Source organism: Artibeus jamaicensis, unplaced genomic scaffold, assembly GCF_021234435.1.
Source record: "Artibeus jamaicensis isolate MK-2021 breed Jamaican fruit bat unplaced genomic scaffold, CSHL_Jam_final contig_1132, whole genome shotgun sequence".
Classification (NCBI taxonomy): Eukaryota; Metazoa; Chordata; class Mammalia; order Chiroptera; family Phyllostomidae; genus Artibeus; species Artibeus jamaicensis.
Genome location: NW_026521221.1, coordinates 9,354,868 through 9,371,407, shown reverse-complemented (window position 1 = coordinate 9,371,407; position 16,540 = coordinate 9,354,868). Strand labels below are relative to the sequence as shown.

At 39.1% G+C, this 16,540-nt stretch overlaps 2 protein-coding genes across 4 annotated transcripts in view; one reads left to right on the top strand and one right to left on the bottom strand.

Annotated features, from left to right (window-relative positions):
* ADAL (adenosine deaminase like) overlaps positions 1-14,326 on the bottom strand; it is a 24,277-nt gene extending 9,951 nt beyond the window's left edge. For 2 of the 3 annotated variants that reach the window (XM_037154939.2, XM_037154941.2), the window contains exons 1-6: positions 13,892-14,153; positions 8,840-9,066; positions 8,471-8,601; positions 7,899-7,959; positions 5,384-5,471; positions 3,146-3,227 (exon numbers count right to left, since the gene is read on the bottom strand). In XM_037154939.2, the coding sequence (XP_037010834.2) occupies positions 3,146-3,227; positions 5,384-5,471; positions 7,899-7,959; positions 8,471-8,601; positions 8,840-8,899 (422 nt within the window). In that variant the 5' untranslated portion in view covers positions 8,900-9,066; positions 13,892-14,153. Of the gene's footprint in view, positions 1-3,145; positions 3,228-5,383; positions 5,472-7,898; positions 7,960-8,470; positions 8,602-8,839; positions 9,067-13,891; positions 14,154-14,236 lie in introns of those variants that run through there. The other variant, XM_037154940.2, reaches the window with a different exon arrangement.
* LCMT2 (leucine carboxyl methyltransferase 2) lies at positions 14,275-16,399 on the top strand. The gene is given in 2 exon segments (XM_037154935.2): positions 14,275-14,616; positions 14,618-16,399. Coding segments are annotated over 2 exon segments (2,061 nt in total). The 3' UTR covers positions 16,337-16,399.
* Positions 16,400-16,540: the final 141 nt, after the last annotated feature.

Below are 16,540 nucleotides of genomic sequence, written 5' to 3'. Positions count from 1 at the left end.
TGGTTGATTTTAGTCACAAATTAGATGAAAAAAAGAAGGCTAAACTAAGTGAAATAAAGGGAAATGCGCAGGAAACCAATAGTGATGGAAAGGAAACTGGGACTCAAATCAATCGAGTGGACCAGAAGGAAGAAAAAAATGACCAAACAGAAAACAATGAAGAAACAAGAATTCAGAAAAATGAGGAGAGGCTCAGGAACCTCCAGGACATCTTTAAACACTCCAACATCTGAATTATAGGGGTACCAGAAGGGGAAGAGAAACACCACAAGTGGAAAACTTATTTGAACAAATAATAAAGGAGAACTTTCCCAACCTGGCAAAGGCAATAGACTTCCAGGAAAGGCAGGAAGCTCGGAGAGTCCCAAAGAAGTTGGACCCAAGAAGGAACACACCAAGGCACATCATCATTACATTAGCCAAGATTCAAATGAAGGAGAGAATCCTAGAAGCAGCAAGAGATAAGGGGACAGTCACCTACAAAGGACTTCCCATCAGACTGTCAGCTGATTTCTCAAAAGAGACCTTACAGGCAAGAAGGGGCTGGAAAGAAGTATTCCAAGTCATGAAATCCAAAGACCCACATCCAAGATTGCTCTGTCCAGCAAAGCTTTCATTTAGAATGGAAGGGCAGATAAAGTGCTTCTCAGATAAGGTCAAATTCAAGGAGTTCATCATCACCAAGCCCTGATATGAAATGTTAAAGGGACTTATCTAAGGAAAAGATAAAAAAGATGAACAGTGAAAGCACAGCAAACTCACAGTTATTAAGAACCACACCTAAAACAAAAGCAATCTAAGAGGACAGTTAGATCTGGAGCAGAACCATAGAAATGGAGATCACATGGAGGGTTAGCAACAGGGGAGTGGGAGGAGAAGGGGGGAGAAGTTACAGAGAATAAGTAGCATAGACATTAGGTAGAAAATAGGGGGAGGGCAAGAATAGTATGGGAAATACAGAATCTAAAGAACTTGTGATACATGGACATAAACTAAAGGGGGGGATGGTGGGGGAGGGCTGTGCAGGGTGGAGGGGAATGAAGGGGGGAAATGGGACAACTGTAATGGCATAATCAATAAAATATATATTTTTTAAAAAGTCTAGATTTTAGCTGAAGAGCAATGGAAAGCCATCATACTTCACTATAGCAGTAGTACTCAGAATTTTATTGCCATCTGAATAAATTGAGAACTACATTCTCGACATTAAGGAACAGGGTTCTTGACTCTGTTTTTATGTTATAAGATAAAAATCAGTTGTTGGTTGATTTATAAAAATCCATTATACCCACAGTCGAAGTAGTAAAATTTTCACACATTCTGGATTTTTATTTTTTAATATATTTTATTAATTATGCCATTACACTTGTTCTATTTTCCCCCTTCATTCTCCTCCACCCTGCACACCCCTACCCCACCATTTCCCCCCTTTAGTTTATGACCACGTGTCTCAAGTTCTTTAGATTCTATATTTCCCATACTATTCTTGCCCTCCCCCCATCTATTTTCTACCTACTGTCTATGCTACTTATTTTCTGTACCTTCTCCCCCCTTCTCCTCCTTCCACTCCCCTGTTGCTAACCCTCCATGTGATCATTTCTATGGTTCTGCTCCTGATCTAGCTTAGTTTGCTTTTGTCCTCTTAGTTTGCTTTTGTTTTAGGTGTGGTTCTTAATAACTGTGACTTTGCTGTCCTTTCACTGTTCATATTTTTTATCTTCTTTTTCTTAGATAAGTCCTTTTAACATTTCATATAATAAGGGCTTGGTGATGATGAACTCCTTGAATTTGACCTTATCTGAGAAGCACTTTATCTGCCCTTCCATTCTAAATGAAAGCTTTGCTGGACAGAGCAATCTTGGATGTGGGTCTTTGGATTTCATGACTTGAAATACTTCTTTCCAGCCCCTTCTTGCCTGTAAGGTCTCTTTTGAGAAATCAGCTGACAGTCTGATGGGAAGTCCTTTGTAGGTGACTGTCCCCTTATCTCTTGCTGCTTCTAGGATTCTCTCCTTCATTTGAATCTTGGCTAATATAATGATGATGTGGCTTGGTGTGTCCCTTCTTGGGTCCAACTTCTTTGGGACTCTCTGAGCTTCCTGGATTTCCTGGAAATCTATTGCCTTTGCCAGGTTGGGAAAGTTCTCCTCTATTATTTGTTCAAATAAGTGTTCCACTGTGGCTGTTTCTCTTCCCCTTCTGGTACCCCTATAATTTGTATGGAGTGTTTAAAGATGTCCTGGAGGTTCCTGAGCCTCTCCTCATTTTTCTGAATTCTTGTTTCTTCATTGTTTTCTGTTTGGTCATTTTTTTCTTCCTTCTGGTCCACTCGATTGATTTGAGTCCCAGTTTCCTTTCCATCACTATTGGTTTCCTGTGCATTTCCCTTCATTTCACTTAGTTTAGCCTTCTTTTTTTCATCTAATTTGTGACGAAAATCAACCAGTTCTGTGAGCATCCTTATCACCAGTGTTTTGAACTGTGCATCTGAAAGTTTGGCTATTTCTTCATCACTTAGATTTATTGGCTCTGGGGCTCTGAGTTGTTCTTGAGCCATATTTTTATCTGTTTGTGCCTGTTACATATGAGGAAAGGCGTCTTAGGTGTTCACCAGGGCGGGGCCACCCAGGTCACTGGTTTGTGACACTATGTGGGGGTGGCGGGGTTAGAGAGGGACAATGGCGGTTCCCTTTGCTGCTTCCGGCCCCTGGGGCCTATGCGGTCTGTGTCACTGCTTGCTCCTTCACCAGTTTATCTGCGCGTGAATGTGTGACTGCGATCAGCCCTCAGTGGGTGCACCACCTTGTGCCCTCAGTGGGTCCACCCGCTTCTCCACACCTGAGATCCGCCCACAGCTGCTGGCGCTCCTGTGTCACACACCCAGATCAGTCCGGTGGATCTTTCCTGCCAGACCCGCTCTGCTGCTGGCTGTGCCCCTCTTACCGCTTTGGCTGAAGGGTTCGTTGTTGTCAGACTTCTGTGTAGTTCAATTTTCTGTGGTTTGGCTGCGTTTTTTTGCTAAAACTTTGTTGTTTTTAAAGTTGGTTGTGTGAGAAGGTGCAGTGCTTTCACCTACATCTCCATCTTGGCAGAAGTCCCATTCTGGATTTTTAAATGGTGACCACTAAAGTACAATGCTTCTTACCTGACATCAATGTCTAAGTTTTCTTGTTTAGACTGTTTTATACCCTCAAGTACAGATTCCACATAAGTTTTTTTAGTCATTCCTGAAAAGGACACAAAGAAAACATATGTAAGGAAATCATCGACTATTTCATCCTTCGACATTAGTAGCATCCCTATGTGAACAATTACATTTTCACTTTTGTTGAGACAAAAGCACAATTAAATATGAATTAAAACCTGGCCCTTATTGATGTATTTTTAGTAAATACTAATTGAACTTTAATAAATTTGGGAAAAAATGAAGTACTAAATAAATAAAATTTTTAAAATACATACAAAATACAAGCCCATTTAAAAATTATTCTGAGATTCAACAGATACAAAATTACTCTCACAAATTTGTATGAAAAAATTTAAGTGTTCTGACAAACAACCAGTGCTATTCTTAAGCCTGTCCTTAAAAAAACAAACAAAAAGTATATTTCTCTAGTAGCAGAGTCTTTTCCTGCTGGCCCAGAAAAAAATCTTGAGTTCTTTTCTCCTTTGCTCAGGCTCAGTGTTTCTCATCTAGGCCACTAGAGATGTTCTTAAAGTTTGGGTACTTAAGTTCTCTTATGGGGGGCTCTGAAAGAGCACTCTCCAGAACAACCCCCCTAAATACTCTCATATGCTTATTTTTGGTGGAAAGTCTGTAGTAAAGCTCAGGAAATTATAAAGAAGAAAAATAAAAATAACACATAATCCTACCACTAAAAGATAACCACTCTCTTTGCGCATATATATATATATATATATATTACTAAATGGGATGCTACTAGGTATACATGTATTTTGTTCAGTCATTTAACACTATCTTATGAGCATATCTCCATGTCATTAGTGTCTTTGCAACTATTTTTCATGGTTGCCTAATATTCCACTAACCTGTAACAATTCCCCTATTGTTACATACTTAGATTAACACCTCCCTTTTGAATCCCTATTTAAAGAGCAAATCAGCTCTAATAATTGGCAGGTTTCTTCTATCCTACCCTTTCAATACCCTTACCATCATAACTTGGAACTGATTCTGCATTTTAAAAATGTGAGATAAAAATCTGCTGCTGCCCTGGCTGGTGTGGCTTAGTAGATTGAGTGCTGACCTATGAACCAAAGTGTTGCAGGTTCCATTTCTGGTCAGGTCACATGCCTGGGTTGCCGGACAGGTCCCCAGTAGGGGGAGCACAGGAGGCAGCCACCACCACGCATTGATGTTTCTTTCTCCCTCCCCCTCCCTCTGGAAACGAATAAATGAAAATCTTTTAAAAATAAAAAAATAAAAAATAAACTTCTGCTTGTCCCAGTTGTCAACACTTACTTTATTATATGAAGTTGCAAAAATTGTACCCCCTGAATGGTTACCAAGCTACACATGTCAGGGTGCAAGAGGACCTGGTAGGATCTCTTCAGGTCACAAAGTGCTAATAGGGACCTGAAGATACTATATAATATCTCTTAATGCTACCCTTATGGAAAGAGGGTCCCAGGAAATTTCTCCAGACCACATCCAGATCCGCTTATTTCCATCCAGAGAGGTTCCACCACATCACGGCTTGCTTCTGGCCTAAGATACTGTTTGTCCCTGAGAAGTAACTGAATAACCTCATTTTAGTGACTGTCATAAAACATGATTCTACATCCACTCAGTGGCATCGTCTTGCAAGTGCTCTTGATGCAGAGAGCAAGACTTAGTCTATGTTTAAGACAGTGCAACTATAAGAAGCATATGTCCTTTTCTCATTGTGAAAAAAGAAAGAAAAACAAATGAAAATTTTGCAGGCCTTTATTTCCCTTAAAAAAATAATACCTGACTTAATGTTTTAAAAAATAACTTATTCATTTTAAAAAATACTTTTAAAAAATGTTATTTATTTTTAGAGAGAGGGGAAAGAGGGAGACAAACATCTATGTGAGAGAAACATAAATTAGTTGCCTCTTACATACATCCGAACTGGGAACTGAACCTGCAACCCAGGCATGTGCCTTGACCAGGAATCAAACCAGCAACCATTCCCATTGCGGGACAATGCTCAACAGAGCCACACCAATCAGGGGATAATAACTCACTCATTAATAATGTACATCATAAGATTTGGAAAGTTGATTCTATTTTTACAATAGAGTAAAAGTAAGTGCTTCGTATTCTCAACTTGTAAACACATGAATGACAGAGCACACAGAGAAGAATACACTGGCTGAGAAAAAAACTATACTCCACCTGTAGTATTTTCTATTCTAGGTGTGCTCCTTAGTTCCAGGTACTTGACACCATCATCTGCAAATTCTTTAATGACATCTTTTGTGACCTGAAAAATAAAAACAATGTACATATTATTGATAATATAGGTGTAAGGGTCCCAATGAAAGTGCCAAATGCTACATCTTTATTTCATTAATTAAATTTGACTTGCAAGTCATGTAATTAAGATTATCTATTTTGTCACACTCCTGGTGGAGATCACAACATAAATGCAAAATTTCCAATAGCTTCCATCACCCTCTATCCTTTCTACATTAAGTTCAAATCTGGGTGGGTGGGTGGGCTGGGATGGGAGTAAAAGACAGAAAACTGTACCTGAACAATTAAAAAATAAATTAAAAAAATTTAAGTATCCAAAAAAAATAAATAAAATCTGCACACCATTCACGCTTTTTGTTTTTTCCCTCCTTTTAACCATTTTTCTATTTCCTAGTGTTCATAACAACAATTTGATAAAACAGAAATGAAGCACAACTATAACCAGTTAAAACCATCTATGAGTGTATAATACTAAATAGGCACATACAGAAATGAACTGCTAGTATCAGGCATTATTGATGTACCATTTGGAGTCATGGCTTAAGGGTCTTATTCAAGTTATTTAGGAATAAGTTGTATTTTTCAACAAATTCTTTAGGCTGGGTTAAATTTTCCTTAGAGGTACTTAGGAAAATTCCTTCTAGGCAAAGAAAATAGGTAATAAATTTAAGTCAAACTATATGCAATTTAGCACAAATCTCAACAATTCAAAAATTACTAAATGACCAGGGCAAATTATATGTAAAGGCTGAAGGTATGTTTTCCTTCTCTGACATCAATCCTAAAAAAATACCAAATCTAAATGAAAAAATACCAGGTTGGGGGTACTGTAATAACATGCCCTAGTTAGTCCTTACAGTTGGTATCCTAACCTTAACCTGCTTTGATTACATGCCCATTGGCAGGCAAGTGAACAAGGGGTTGGCTGGTTGTGCAGACAGTGCCTAATGGGGTGGTACTACCTTAGTGGATTCACTGCAATCCAAAGTCTGAGTCTCATCTTTTTTTAAATTAAAACCAAAAAGGAATTTATAATAATATAAATATGATGGGTGGCTCAGATTCACCAGGAGGCCTAGAGAATCACCCTCAGAGACTGCACACCTTACAACAATACAACAACACTACACCAGGACAGATACCACTGCTTCCTCCACCACGGAGCATAAGCCTGCACCTTCCACATACTAAACCCAATGGCAATGCTTCTCTAGGAACTCTACACTGCTGCTTTCACCCCCATCAGACTGTGGGCCTCATTTCTACAGGCTGAGGAACTTCCATCTTGCCATTGCTCCAGAGACCCCAACTCATTCTACCCCAGCTGACAGGAGACTAATGCAGAAACCTATTTGTTAACGTGTGCACTGACAAGGAGGGTGTGAAGTGGCTGTTCTCAGCAACTTCAGTGATCATATCTATTATTCTGGGCACCCCTAATCTTGGTAGTGAGATACCTGTGAAACCAAATGAGTAACAGAAGGTTGCCGGCAAGTATGGAATGAGAACAATGGAAGATTTACCTAGGCCACAGTGAGGCCTGTGGAATGATCCCTACCCCATGTCCAAGAATACTTCCTTGGGGTCCACATCTGTGTATCTCAAATTCAGCCCTGACTAAAAACTCCTCAGGTGCAGGGACCGTCAAATCTCCCAGCCTCTTGCACTGGAACACTATGGGCACTCAGTTAACTTTTGCTGAACTAAACTTTTAGACTCAACTCTCCTCCAAAAGGTGATTTACTGTTTATTGTGAGGATCAATCTCAACCAAGGAGGAAAATTCTTTCTTGACCAGTCAAAAGTTAATTCTTCAGAAAAACAAGTTATACTTGTTACTTTGCATTTTTTCTAATGATTAAGAACACTCTCAGGATTTTGTTTCTCTTTATTTATAAAGAGGACATTTTAAAATGCCATCCAAGTCAGATCAGTGATACAGAAGCCAGTCTTCCATACCATGGAGACTCTAGTCTCATGGAGCTTCAGATAAGAGAACACAGTGGTGTCCTTTAGTCCTTCATTCTCAAAGAAAGGAACTATTTCCCTAGGGAGTAATAATGCAATTTCTAGGCACTTCTTGAACTTCCCGTCTCTATAACATCCACCTAGGCAGTGAGAAATCTTCCAAGCAATAGGGATAAAACCTTATCAAAGTCATTTCTATCTGTGGTTAACTATTATGGAAAATAGGACCAGATTTTCTCCTCCATGCTATCCTCCATCCAACAGAAGATACTCATCTAGTTCTATCCTCATATCTTTTACAATGAACATAGCATTTTGAAACTAGCTCTTAGGCAAATGTCTTACATTAGTTTTGGAAAGAGTTGCCATAAAAAAAAGCAGAAAACATTTTTTATCAGATGATGCAACAAGAGAAGAGCATATATTACTTAATTTTTAACTTGTCTAAAAATTGCTTTGTTTCTTACCATTAAAATATCTTCAGGGCTAGTAGTAAGTTGATGAATAATCTGAAACATCTGGAAACATCTATAACATTAATGAAAAGCTTTAAAATACTCTAGTCATCAAAAGCTCAAGATGAACTCAATAAGTAATTAAATCAATAGATTTTTAGGCTAATAGTAATTATATATTTATTTTTAAAGGCTACAGAACAGCTTCTTTGAAAATTACATTGATCTGAAAAGAAAATGGCTAAAAATAAAACATTACTGATATTTTTAAGTGGGAAATACTAGTTTCCCTTTTCTACCACACCAGCCCCTCCCCACCCCCTGCTAGTAGGAATAGAGGAAAAAATCAATAATCCTATACTTTCAAGTCTAAATAATATTCCAATATGTGTAACTTTACAAACAATATAAATCGTTCAAAATATTGTCAACAACCTGACAGCTGGAAAAATGCTATATGTCAAGTTATACTCTCCATACCAAATAGATACCCTATTCTTGTAACTACTAAAATCTGAATTCTTACACACTATTTACAATAATAGAGAAAAAAAGAAGTGTGTCCAGAATCTGCCCAAACTCACTCTTCTAAAGTTCTTTTCTTTCCCTTATCAATCATAGTCATCTGATCATGGATTTTAAGACCTGGTTTCTTAGCTATTAATTTCCTCATGGTATTAGAACTGATGGATCCATTCAAGTGGGCATGAAGTTCCTAAAAACAAAAGAATACAATCAGTGCAACATACCAAGATTCAACTAGATTCATAGCATTATACCAGGTACTTGATATTTACAGTCTGTAGTAGGCAAGTTGCCCATTACATTTAACTATATAACTTTTGAAGTGTACAAATTATACCTATAAAATTTACTTTTCTTTTGTGAAAAGAAACAACACAGAAGACATTATAATTGGCAACCACTCTAGAATTCTGTGATTGAATTCTCACCACTTTAGGTAATTCTGAGTAAAAGGTTCTCTTCCATTGCTGCTGGTCTTCTGCCTCCATCAAGATTTAACAGAATAAAAAGGTCTTTCTCCAAATGCTCTTATTGGTATGAAGAATACAATATATTTCAGTCAGCAAAGTTTTTGGTCTTGAATTCCTTCAGATTGCTTTATTTTCACACATTTTTATAAGATTAGCTGTAAATGTTGCTCTGGACTCAGCTTCGCCTGTTCAAACAAATGTGAACATTTTCATATGTTGACATAAAAGCAAAGAAACAGGATTTTGCTACTTTATTCCTTAAAAGACAAAAGCCCCTCCAAAGTTAATTTAAATTAGCTAATAATATGAACTAGAAATAAGAAACATAAGACGTGGATTACAATCTGAAATGTTGGGTGTAGTCCTTACCAATTAGCATTTTCTAGAAAACTACTTTTTAAACTATAAATTTATAAGGCCTATAAAAAAGTTTACATTTTTAAATTGTTTAAAATATATAAAGGAAGATCAGCAGCATTGGCTTTGGTGGACCTGTTAGTCCTTTTACTATTATTGCAGTTAGTAGCCATGTGGCCTTTGTCACTTAACCTCACAGCTTCAGTTTCCTTATTTGTAAAAAATTGATAAAAATGTAGAATAGCTGTGATGATTGATACAGTAATTTAAATTCCCCTCTTGTATGCTCCCATATAATCCAGTGACTACCTTTCACTCAATGCTTTATCATATTGTCTCTCAATCACTGACTTACTTGTCTTTCTCCTTCACCAGACTATAAGCTTTCTAAGGACAGGGACTATATGTAGTACCTAACACAGTGCCTAGCACATTACAGATGATAAATAAATCCTAATTTTTTATTGCCTCCCTTGCCTCCAAAGATGGCTTATACATTAAGATAAAAATTTCAAATGAAATTTAGTGATTTTTCAAAGTAGTCACCTTGACTCTCTGGGTTGTCATATATTAATGATGATGATGTTCATAATAATAGCAGTTTCAATTCAGAGCCTATGGGATATGTGACAAGCACTTTTAATACTAATATAATCTTTAATCTCACTGATAACCTTACAAAATAAATATTACACTTATTACCACATTACAAAACAATAAATTGACACTGAAAGGGATTAAATAATTTACTGAGATATTAAAATAGGCAATGAAGAAAATAGTTTGTGCAGGACTAGGCAGAGCCATGAGATAAACATAGAAAGGCCAACTCAGTATAAGTTAAAAGTGGCATTTCAATGGAATACCACATTGTAAGTGCTTAGTAAGTAGTAATGAATGAAAAATATGGAATGTTTAATCAATACATTTAATATCTCTACCAAAGTACATAAAACATGTCATTAAAACATACTTTATTGCCCTGGCTGGCGTAGCTCAGTGGATTGAGCGCGGGCCTGCGAACCAGACAATCACGGTTCGATTCCCAGTCAGGGCACATACTGGGGTTGCAGGCCGGTTCCCTGCAGGCCAATTCCCAGCAGGGGATGCATGAAAGGCAACCATACATTGATGTTTCTCTCCCTCTCTCCTTCCCTTCCCCTCTAAAGATAAATAAATAAAATCTTAAAAAAAAAAAAAAACATACTTTATCTTACATAGGTAAGTCAATGTACCATAAACTGAGTTACAAAGTAAATGGTAATCAAAACTCTCAAAATTATTACTTAGAAATTGATTTTTAAAGTTCATGAAAGACTTAACTTGTAAAAATACCTAAATTCTGTAAAATTTAGGTATTAGAAGAATAATACCTAAAAATGGTGATGATCTGAGTAAAAGTTTTCGTATGACCAGAACTTGGTATGGCTTTTTTGGAAAGCAATTTGGCTACATTTATCAACATACACAAACCCATATACTTATTGATCCAGGAATTCTATTGTTAAGAATTTATCTTTTATAGGATATGTACAAATACATTTCTTGTGGCATTATTTATAATAGCAAAAAACTGGAAAGAACCTAAATGCCCATTAGTGGGGTACTAGCTAAATTAATTGTATGTCCACCCAACTGACTATATGAAAACATTTCTATGATATAATATTACTTCCAAAAAGTAATTTGTAAAACATATGGTTTATAAAGATGACATAAGTAAAGCATGTATGTATGTATACATATACACTGCCTTATATATTTATATCTTTAGTCCTAAAGCACATACGAAAGAGCAAATAGAAAACTGTTACCACTAGAATGTGGGTTGAAAATGGCAGAGGTCAGGAGAGAATTTTTACTTTATGTCATATAGTTTCATGCAATTTTAAGGTTTAACAATAAGCATATAATACTTAATTATTTTTGCAATACTTTTAATAAATCACAAATTTCAATAACTAATAAATTTAGATAATTTACTTAATTTAGTAAATTAAATTTTAAATATTCAACAAATTAATCATTTACAATAAGTTTATAAAGTAATTCTTTAAAATCTTGCAAAACAGCTTTATTATTATGAATTGTAAGAGGAAAGAACTTTTATGGTTAGACAACAGAATGCTATCCTAAAAAAGCCAGTTAAAGCCCTGGCCAGGTAGCTCAGTTGGTTAGAGCATTGTCTTGATTATCAACAAGGTTGTGAGTTCTTGATTCCTGGTCAGGACACATACAAGAATCCACCAGTGAATGCACAAGTAAGTGGAACAACAAATTGATGTTTCTCTCTCACCCTCCATCCACCTTCCTTTCTCTCTCAAAAATCAGTAATTTTTTTTTAAAGAGCACTTAAGATATTTTATATAGTAGGCTGGTAACATCCTACTCTAGTATCCTGATCTTACTTTGTGCCACATTCAAATCCTCCTCCAGCACTGGCTATGATGTTACATAGCCTATGGAAATTTGAAAGCCACCAAAACAAGCACAAGCTTTGCACATTTGAAAATAATTGTTTCACTGATCCTTGCCTAAGATACTACTAGTAATAGTACCACTCCTTGGCAAATTCAACTTTCCTAGGCTGGATTTTGCATGGGCCAGAAGAAGCTGTGGTGAGAGTGAGGAACTGATAGGCAACACACTGAGATAAGATCTTTCTGCATTTGTACTAATAGTTTATAAAGTTAGAGAAGGACCAGAGCCAAGTCGCCTGTGTCAAGAGTACTTTTTTCATGACAATAAATAGAGGGGGTTCAGAATAATAAACATATTTGTTGGTATTTATTAAGCACTTCTATGAACCAAGCACTATGCTAAGTGTCTGTCTGAATCTTCACAACAACCTCTATGGTAGTATTACTCCAATTTTACATAAGAACAAACAGATTTAAAAAATAATAATCAGAAAACCATCATAAGATAACCAAATCGTAAATTTCTCTCTATTCTCTTTCTTCTTGAATCACTTTTCTTGATTTCTGCTCTTTATCAGAAAATATTTCTAACATATACATATCGTATCATATATTTTACAAACATCATTAAAATATCGTTTCTATAGCTCTCTATATTTTTTTCAAAGTCCTACAACAATTTTTTTTCTCCTCTTTGGTCCTCAATCAACTTGAGACAACTCACAAAGCAGACTTAGTCTCCTCATTTTAGAGATGAGGATCCCTCAGCTCAACATGCTCAGGGGAGTCCTTCTCCCATTCTCTTCAAAGGCAATTACAAACTCTTCAAGGTTTCCCCTACACCCAACTGCTTCACACTGAAGTGACAACCCAGACACCAGTTTTACAGAGACAATAGGAGTCATCAGGCATGAATTCCCTCTATTTCTCTCTCCCCTCCCCCACACTTACACTTATCTTTATCTACACCCCTTCTCCCCTCAGGAGTCAGAGAAAAAGGATTCATTTTCCTAGACTAATTTGTGCCCAAACCCCATTCCTTCCCACATACCTTAATTCATTACTCCACTAGTAAATCTCACTTTTCTGTTCCTCCAACCTCTCTCTCCCCTGGCTTATTCTACTCAGGCGACTAACATGCAAGTATAGTGTTTGCTTCCACCTAAAAAAAAAACAAACCCAAACTTTCTTTTACTCCACCTTGCTCTTTAACTACTTGCTCTTTCTCTCCTTTTCTTCTGAACTAAGGTCCTTGAAAGTGTAATTTAGAATGGCTGCCTCCATTTACTTATCTCCCATTCACTATAACACGGCTTCTGCCCTTACTGCTCTATGGAAACTGCTCTCCCTAAGGTTATTAATAGGTCTTAAACACTAAACCTAAATGAAACTTTTCAACTAACGAAACTTTACCCTGACTCAAACTTTTGAGTTTCAGTATTCAAATTCAAACTGGCTGGACTTCAAAACACATTCTTTTAACCATTACGCTCTACTGTTTCTAGGTAGCCACACCTATGCATCTCAGCCCCCAGTTTCCAAATCCTAATTAATAAATTATAAGTTTCCTTAATATCTCTGGAGGCAGTTCTCTACTGGTGATGACACCCAAACACCCAATTCAGAAATTTGATAGTTATTTTAAACCCCCAACAAGACTCAAACCATATCATGAGGGAATAATCATCTCTCTTCCATGATTCCCTCACTACCCTAGAATCACAGAACTTTGAAAGTGGAGGGGAATGTCATTTTATAGCAGAGAAACTGGATCTGAGTAGTTTACTTACTGTCAACCTAGCACAGAGCCAGAAATACAGGAAATAGTACATATTTGTGGGGAAAAACTTATTGGGTGAATCACAACCTCTGTAAAGGTTTGTTCATTTTGCACCTGGCCTCACTGACTTGTTTTCAGACTCAAATGGGATCTCTTTGGTAACAATTGCAGGGGTGTCCAACTATTGGCCCAAGATGGCTCTGAATGCAGAACAACACAAAATTGTGAATTTACTTAAATCTCCTTTTTTGTTCATCAGTTTTCATTAGTGCTTCTGTATTTAATGTGTGACCCAGAGACGTCAAAAGGCTGGACACTCCTGGATTAAAGCATTAAATAAATTAGCACTAGTAGTTAGCATCTGAGGAACCACCCCTTCTTCTATTTGCCCACCAACGTCAGTGGTGTAGATCTTTCCCTCCAAATTCCGGTTGTCAGTCCCCAAAGACTCACCTTTCAAAAATTTGTCAACAGTTGAATCAGCTATGAGAACTTTGATAAAAATTTTCTTTCATATGGAAAAGCTTGTAGAAAAGCGACAACACGTGCTTCCCTGACACGGTTAACGTGTCCACGATAAACCGTAACATGAAGTCTTCCCGCGAAAACGCAGTCCCAGAGAATCAAATAATCAACTACTGCCAAATTTTAGCATAAACTACACCCTCTATTCAGATTAGGGAGGCCCGCTCTACCCGGAAGTGACGCATCTAGTACGCGGAAGGTGCGTAAGGAGGGGGGTGACTTTTCCGTACAGAAGTCCGCGAGGTGTGTAACTAGAACAGAAGAGCAGCTCACCACCGTGAGGGACAGTGGCTTTCCTGTATCTTCTGATTATGGGCCCGCGGAGCCGCGGGCGTCGAGCCGGAGCAGTGCAGCACACCAATGACAGCAGCGCCCTCAGCAAGAGTTCCCTAGCAGCGTACGGGTACGTGCACGACACCTTTGCTGCGTTACTAGTTCCGGGGACCGCGCGCCGCGCGCCACTCGTCCACCGCGGCTACTACGTCCGCGCACGCGCTGTAAGGCACTGCGTGCGTGCCTTCCTGGAGCAGACAGGCGCGGCCTCTGGTGGACGTCGCGCCCAGATCTTGTCGCTAGGTGCCGGCTCAGACGCGCTTTATTTTCGCCTCAAAACTAAAGGCCGCCTGTCCTGGGCTGCTGTCTGGGAGGTAGATTTTTCCCGACGTGGCGAGGCGCAAAGCGGAGAAGATTCGAAAAACGCCGGAATTGTGCGCTGTAACCGGTCCTTTCCGGAGTGGGGGCCCAGCGTCTGCGCTGTGCTTTGAGAGCTTGGACTACCGCATCCTGGGCTTGGACCTGAGGCAGGTCGAGCGATTGGACAAGGCCCTAGCTGCCGCAGGCCTTGATGCAGCCGCACCCACTTTGTTCCTAGCCGAGGCCGTGCTGACCTACCTGGAGCCGGATAGTGCCGCTGCTCTCATATCCTGGGCAGCCCAGCATTTTCCTAATGCTCTTTTCGTGGTCTACGAGCAGATGAGACCACATGACACCTTTGGCCAATTCATGCAGCAACATTTTCAGCATCTAAATTCTCCTCTTCATGGCTTGGACCGATTTCCTGACGTGGAGTCCCAGCAGCGCCGCTTCCTTCAGGCTGGCTGGACTGCCTGCCGTGCCATGGACATGAATGAATTCTATCGCTGCTTCGTACCCTCAGAAGAACGCTGGCGCATGGAAAATCTTGAACCCTTTGACGAGTTTGAGGAGTGGCATCTGAAGTGTGCCCACTATTTCATTCTGGCTGCTTCTAAGGGAGACACTCTCTCCCAAACTTTGGTGTTTCCATCCTCAGAGGTGTTTCCTCGGGTAGATCCTGCTTCCCCTTCAGGGACCCTCTCTGCCAGTGTAATCACTAGTGACAGCCAGGGTCCAAACTTTAAAAGATACGGTCATGCCTCTGTCCTTTTGAGCCCAGGCATTATTCTCAGTGCAGGTGGATTTGGAGAGCAGGAGGGGCGGCATTGCCGAATCAGCAAGTTTCACTTGCTCTCAAAATACTGTGACTTTGAATGGAAAGGCAAACAGATACACAGTTGGGGAACTGAAACTCAGTGGGATGGACGCCTTTATCACACCATGACAAGACTTTCAGATACTCGAGTTCTGGTTCTTGGAGGGAGACTGTCCCCAGTAACTCCAGCCTTGGGAATTCTCCAGCTTCATTTTTTTAAAAATGAGGATAATAGCACTGAGGATATAAATGTAACAGTAACAAAGGCTGGCCCAGAAGAAGATTCCACTTTGTCATGTTGGCGGCATTCAACAACAGAAGTATCCTATAAGAATCAGAAGTATTTGTTTGTGTATGGGGGTCGAAGTGTGGTGGAACATGCACTAAGTGACTGGCATTTTCTACATGTAGTGACAATGACTTGGGTCAGGATCTCAGTGGAGGGGAAGACACCTGAAGGTCGGCATTCCCACAGTGCCTGCAGCTGGCAAGGGGGAGCCCTTATTGCTGGAGGTCTAGGTGCTTCTGAGGAGCCATTGAGCTCTGTACTTTTCCTGAAACCAAGCACTTGTGGATTCCTCTGGGAATCAGTAGACATCCAGCCTCCCATTACTCCAAGGTACTCCCACACAGCTCATGTACTTAATGGGAATCTTCTGCTGGTTGGAGGGGTCTGGATTCATTCCCCCTCAGTTCCTGGGGTGACTGTGATCAATTTGACTACAGGATTGAGCTCTGAGTATCAGATTGACACAACATGTGTGCCGTGGCCATTGATGTTACACAACCATACCAGCATACTCCTTCCTGAAGAGCAACAGCTTCTGCTCCTTGGAGGTGGTGGGAACTGCTTTTCCTTTGGCACCTACTTCAACCCTCATGCAGTAGCATTAGACTTTTCTTCCTTGAGTGCTGGGCAGTAAAACTGGACTTTTGATATATGCAGGACCTATTAAAGTTGACAATAAAGGTTTCCACAAATAGGATTTGACTTTGGCTGTAGGTCTGCCCACAGCCTCTATGCCCCATCTTTTTTTTTTTCTTTAATTAGCTCTACTATCCAGTGAAGTCTGAAAGGTTATTAAAACATGTACCATCTCCAGAGAGGTAGTACAAAAATAAAACAA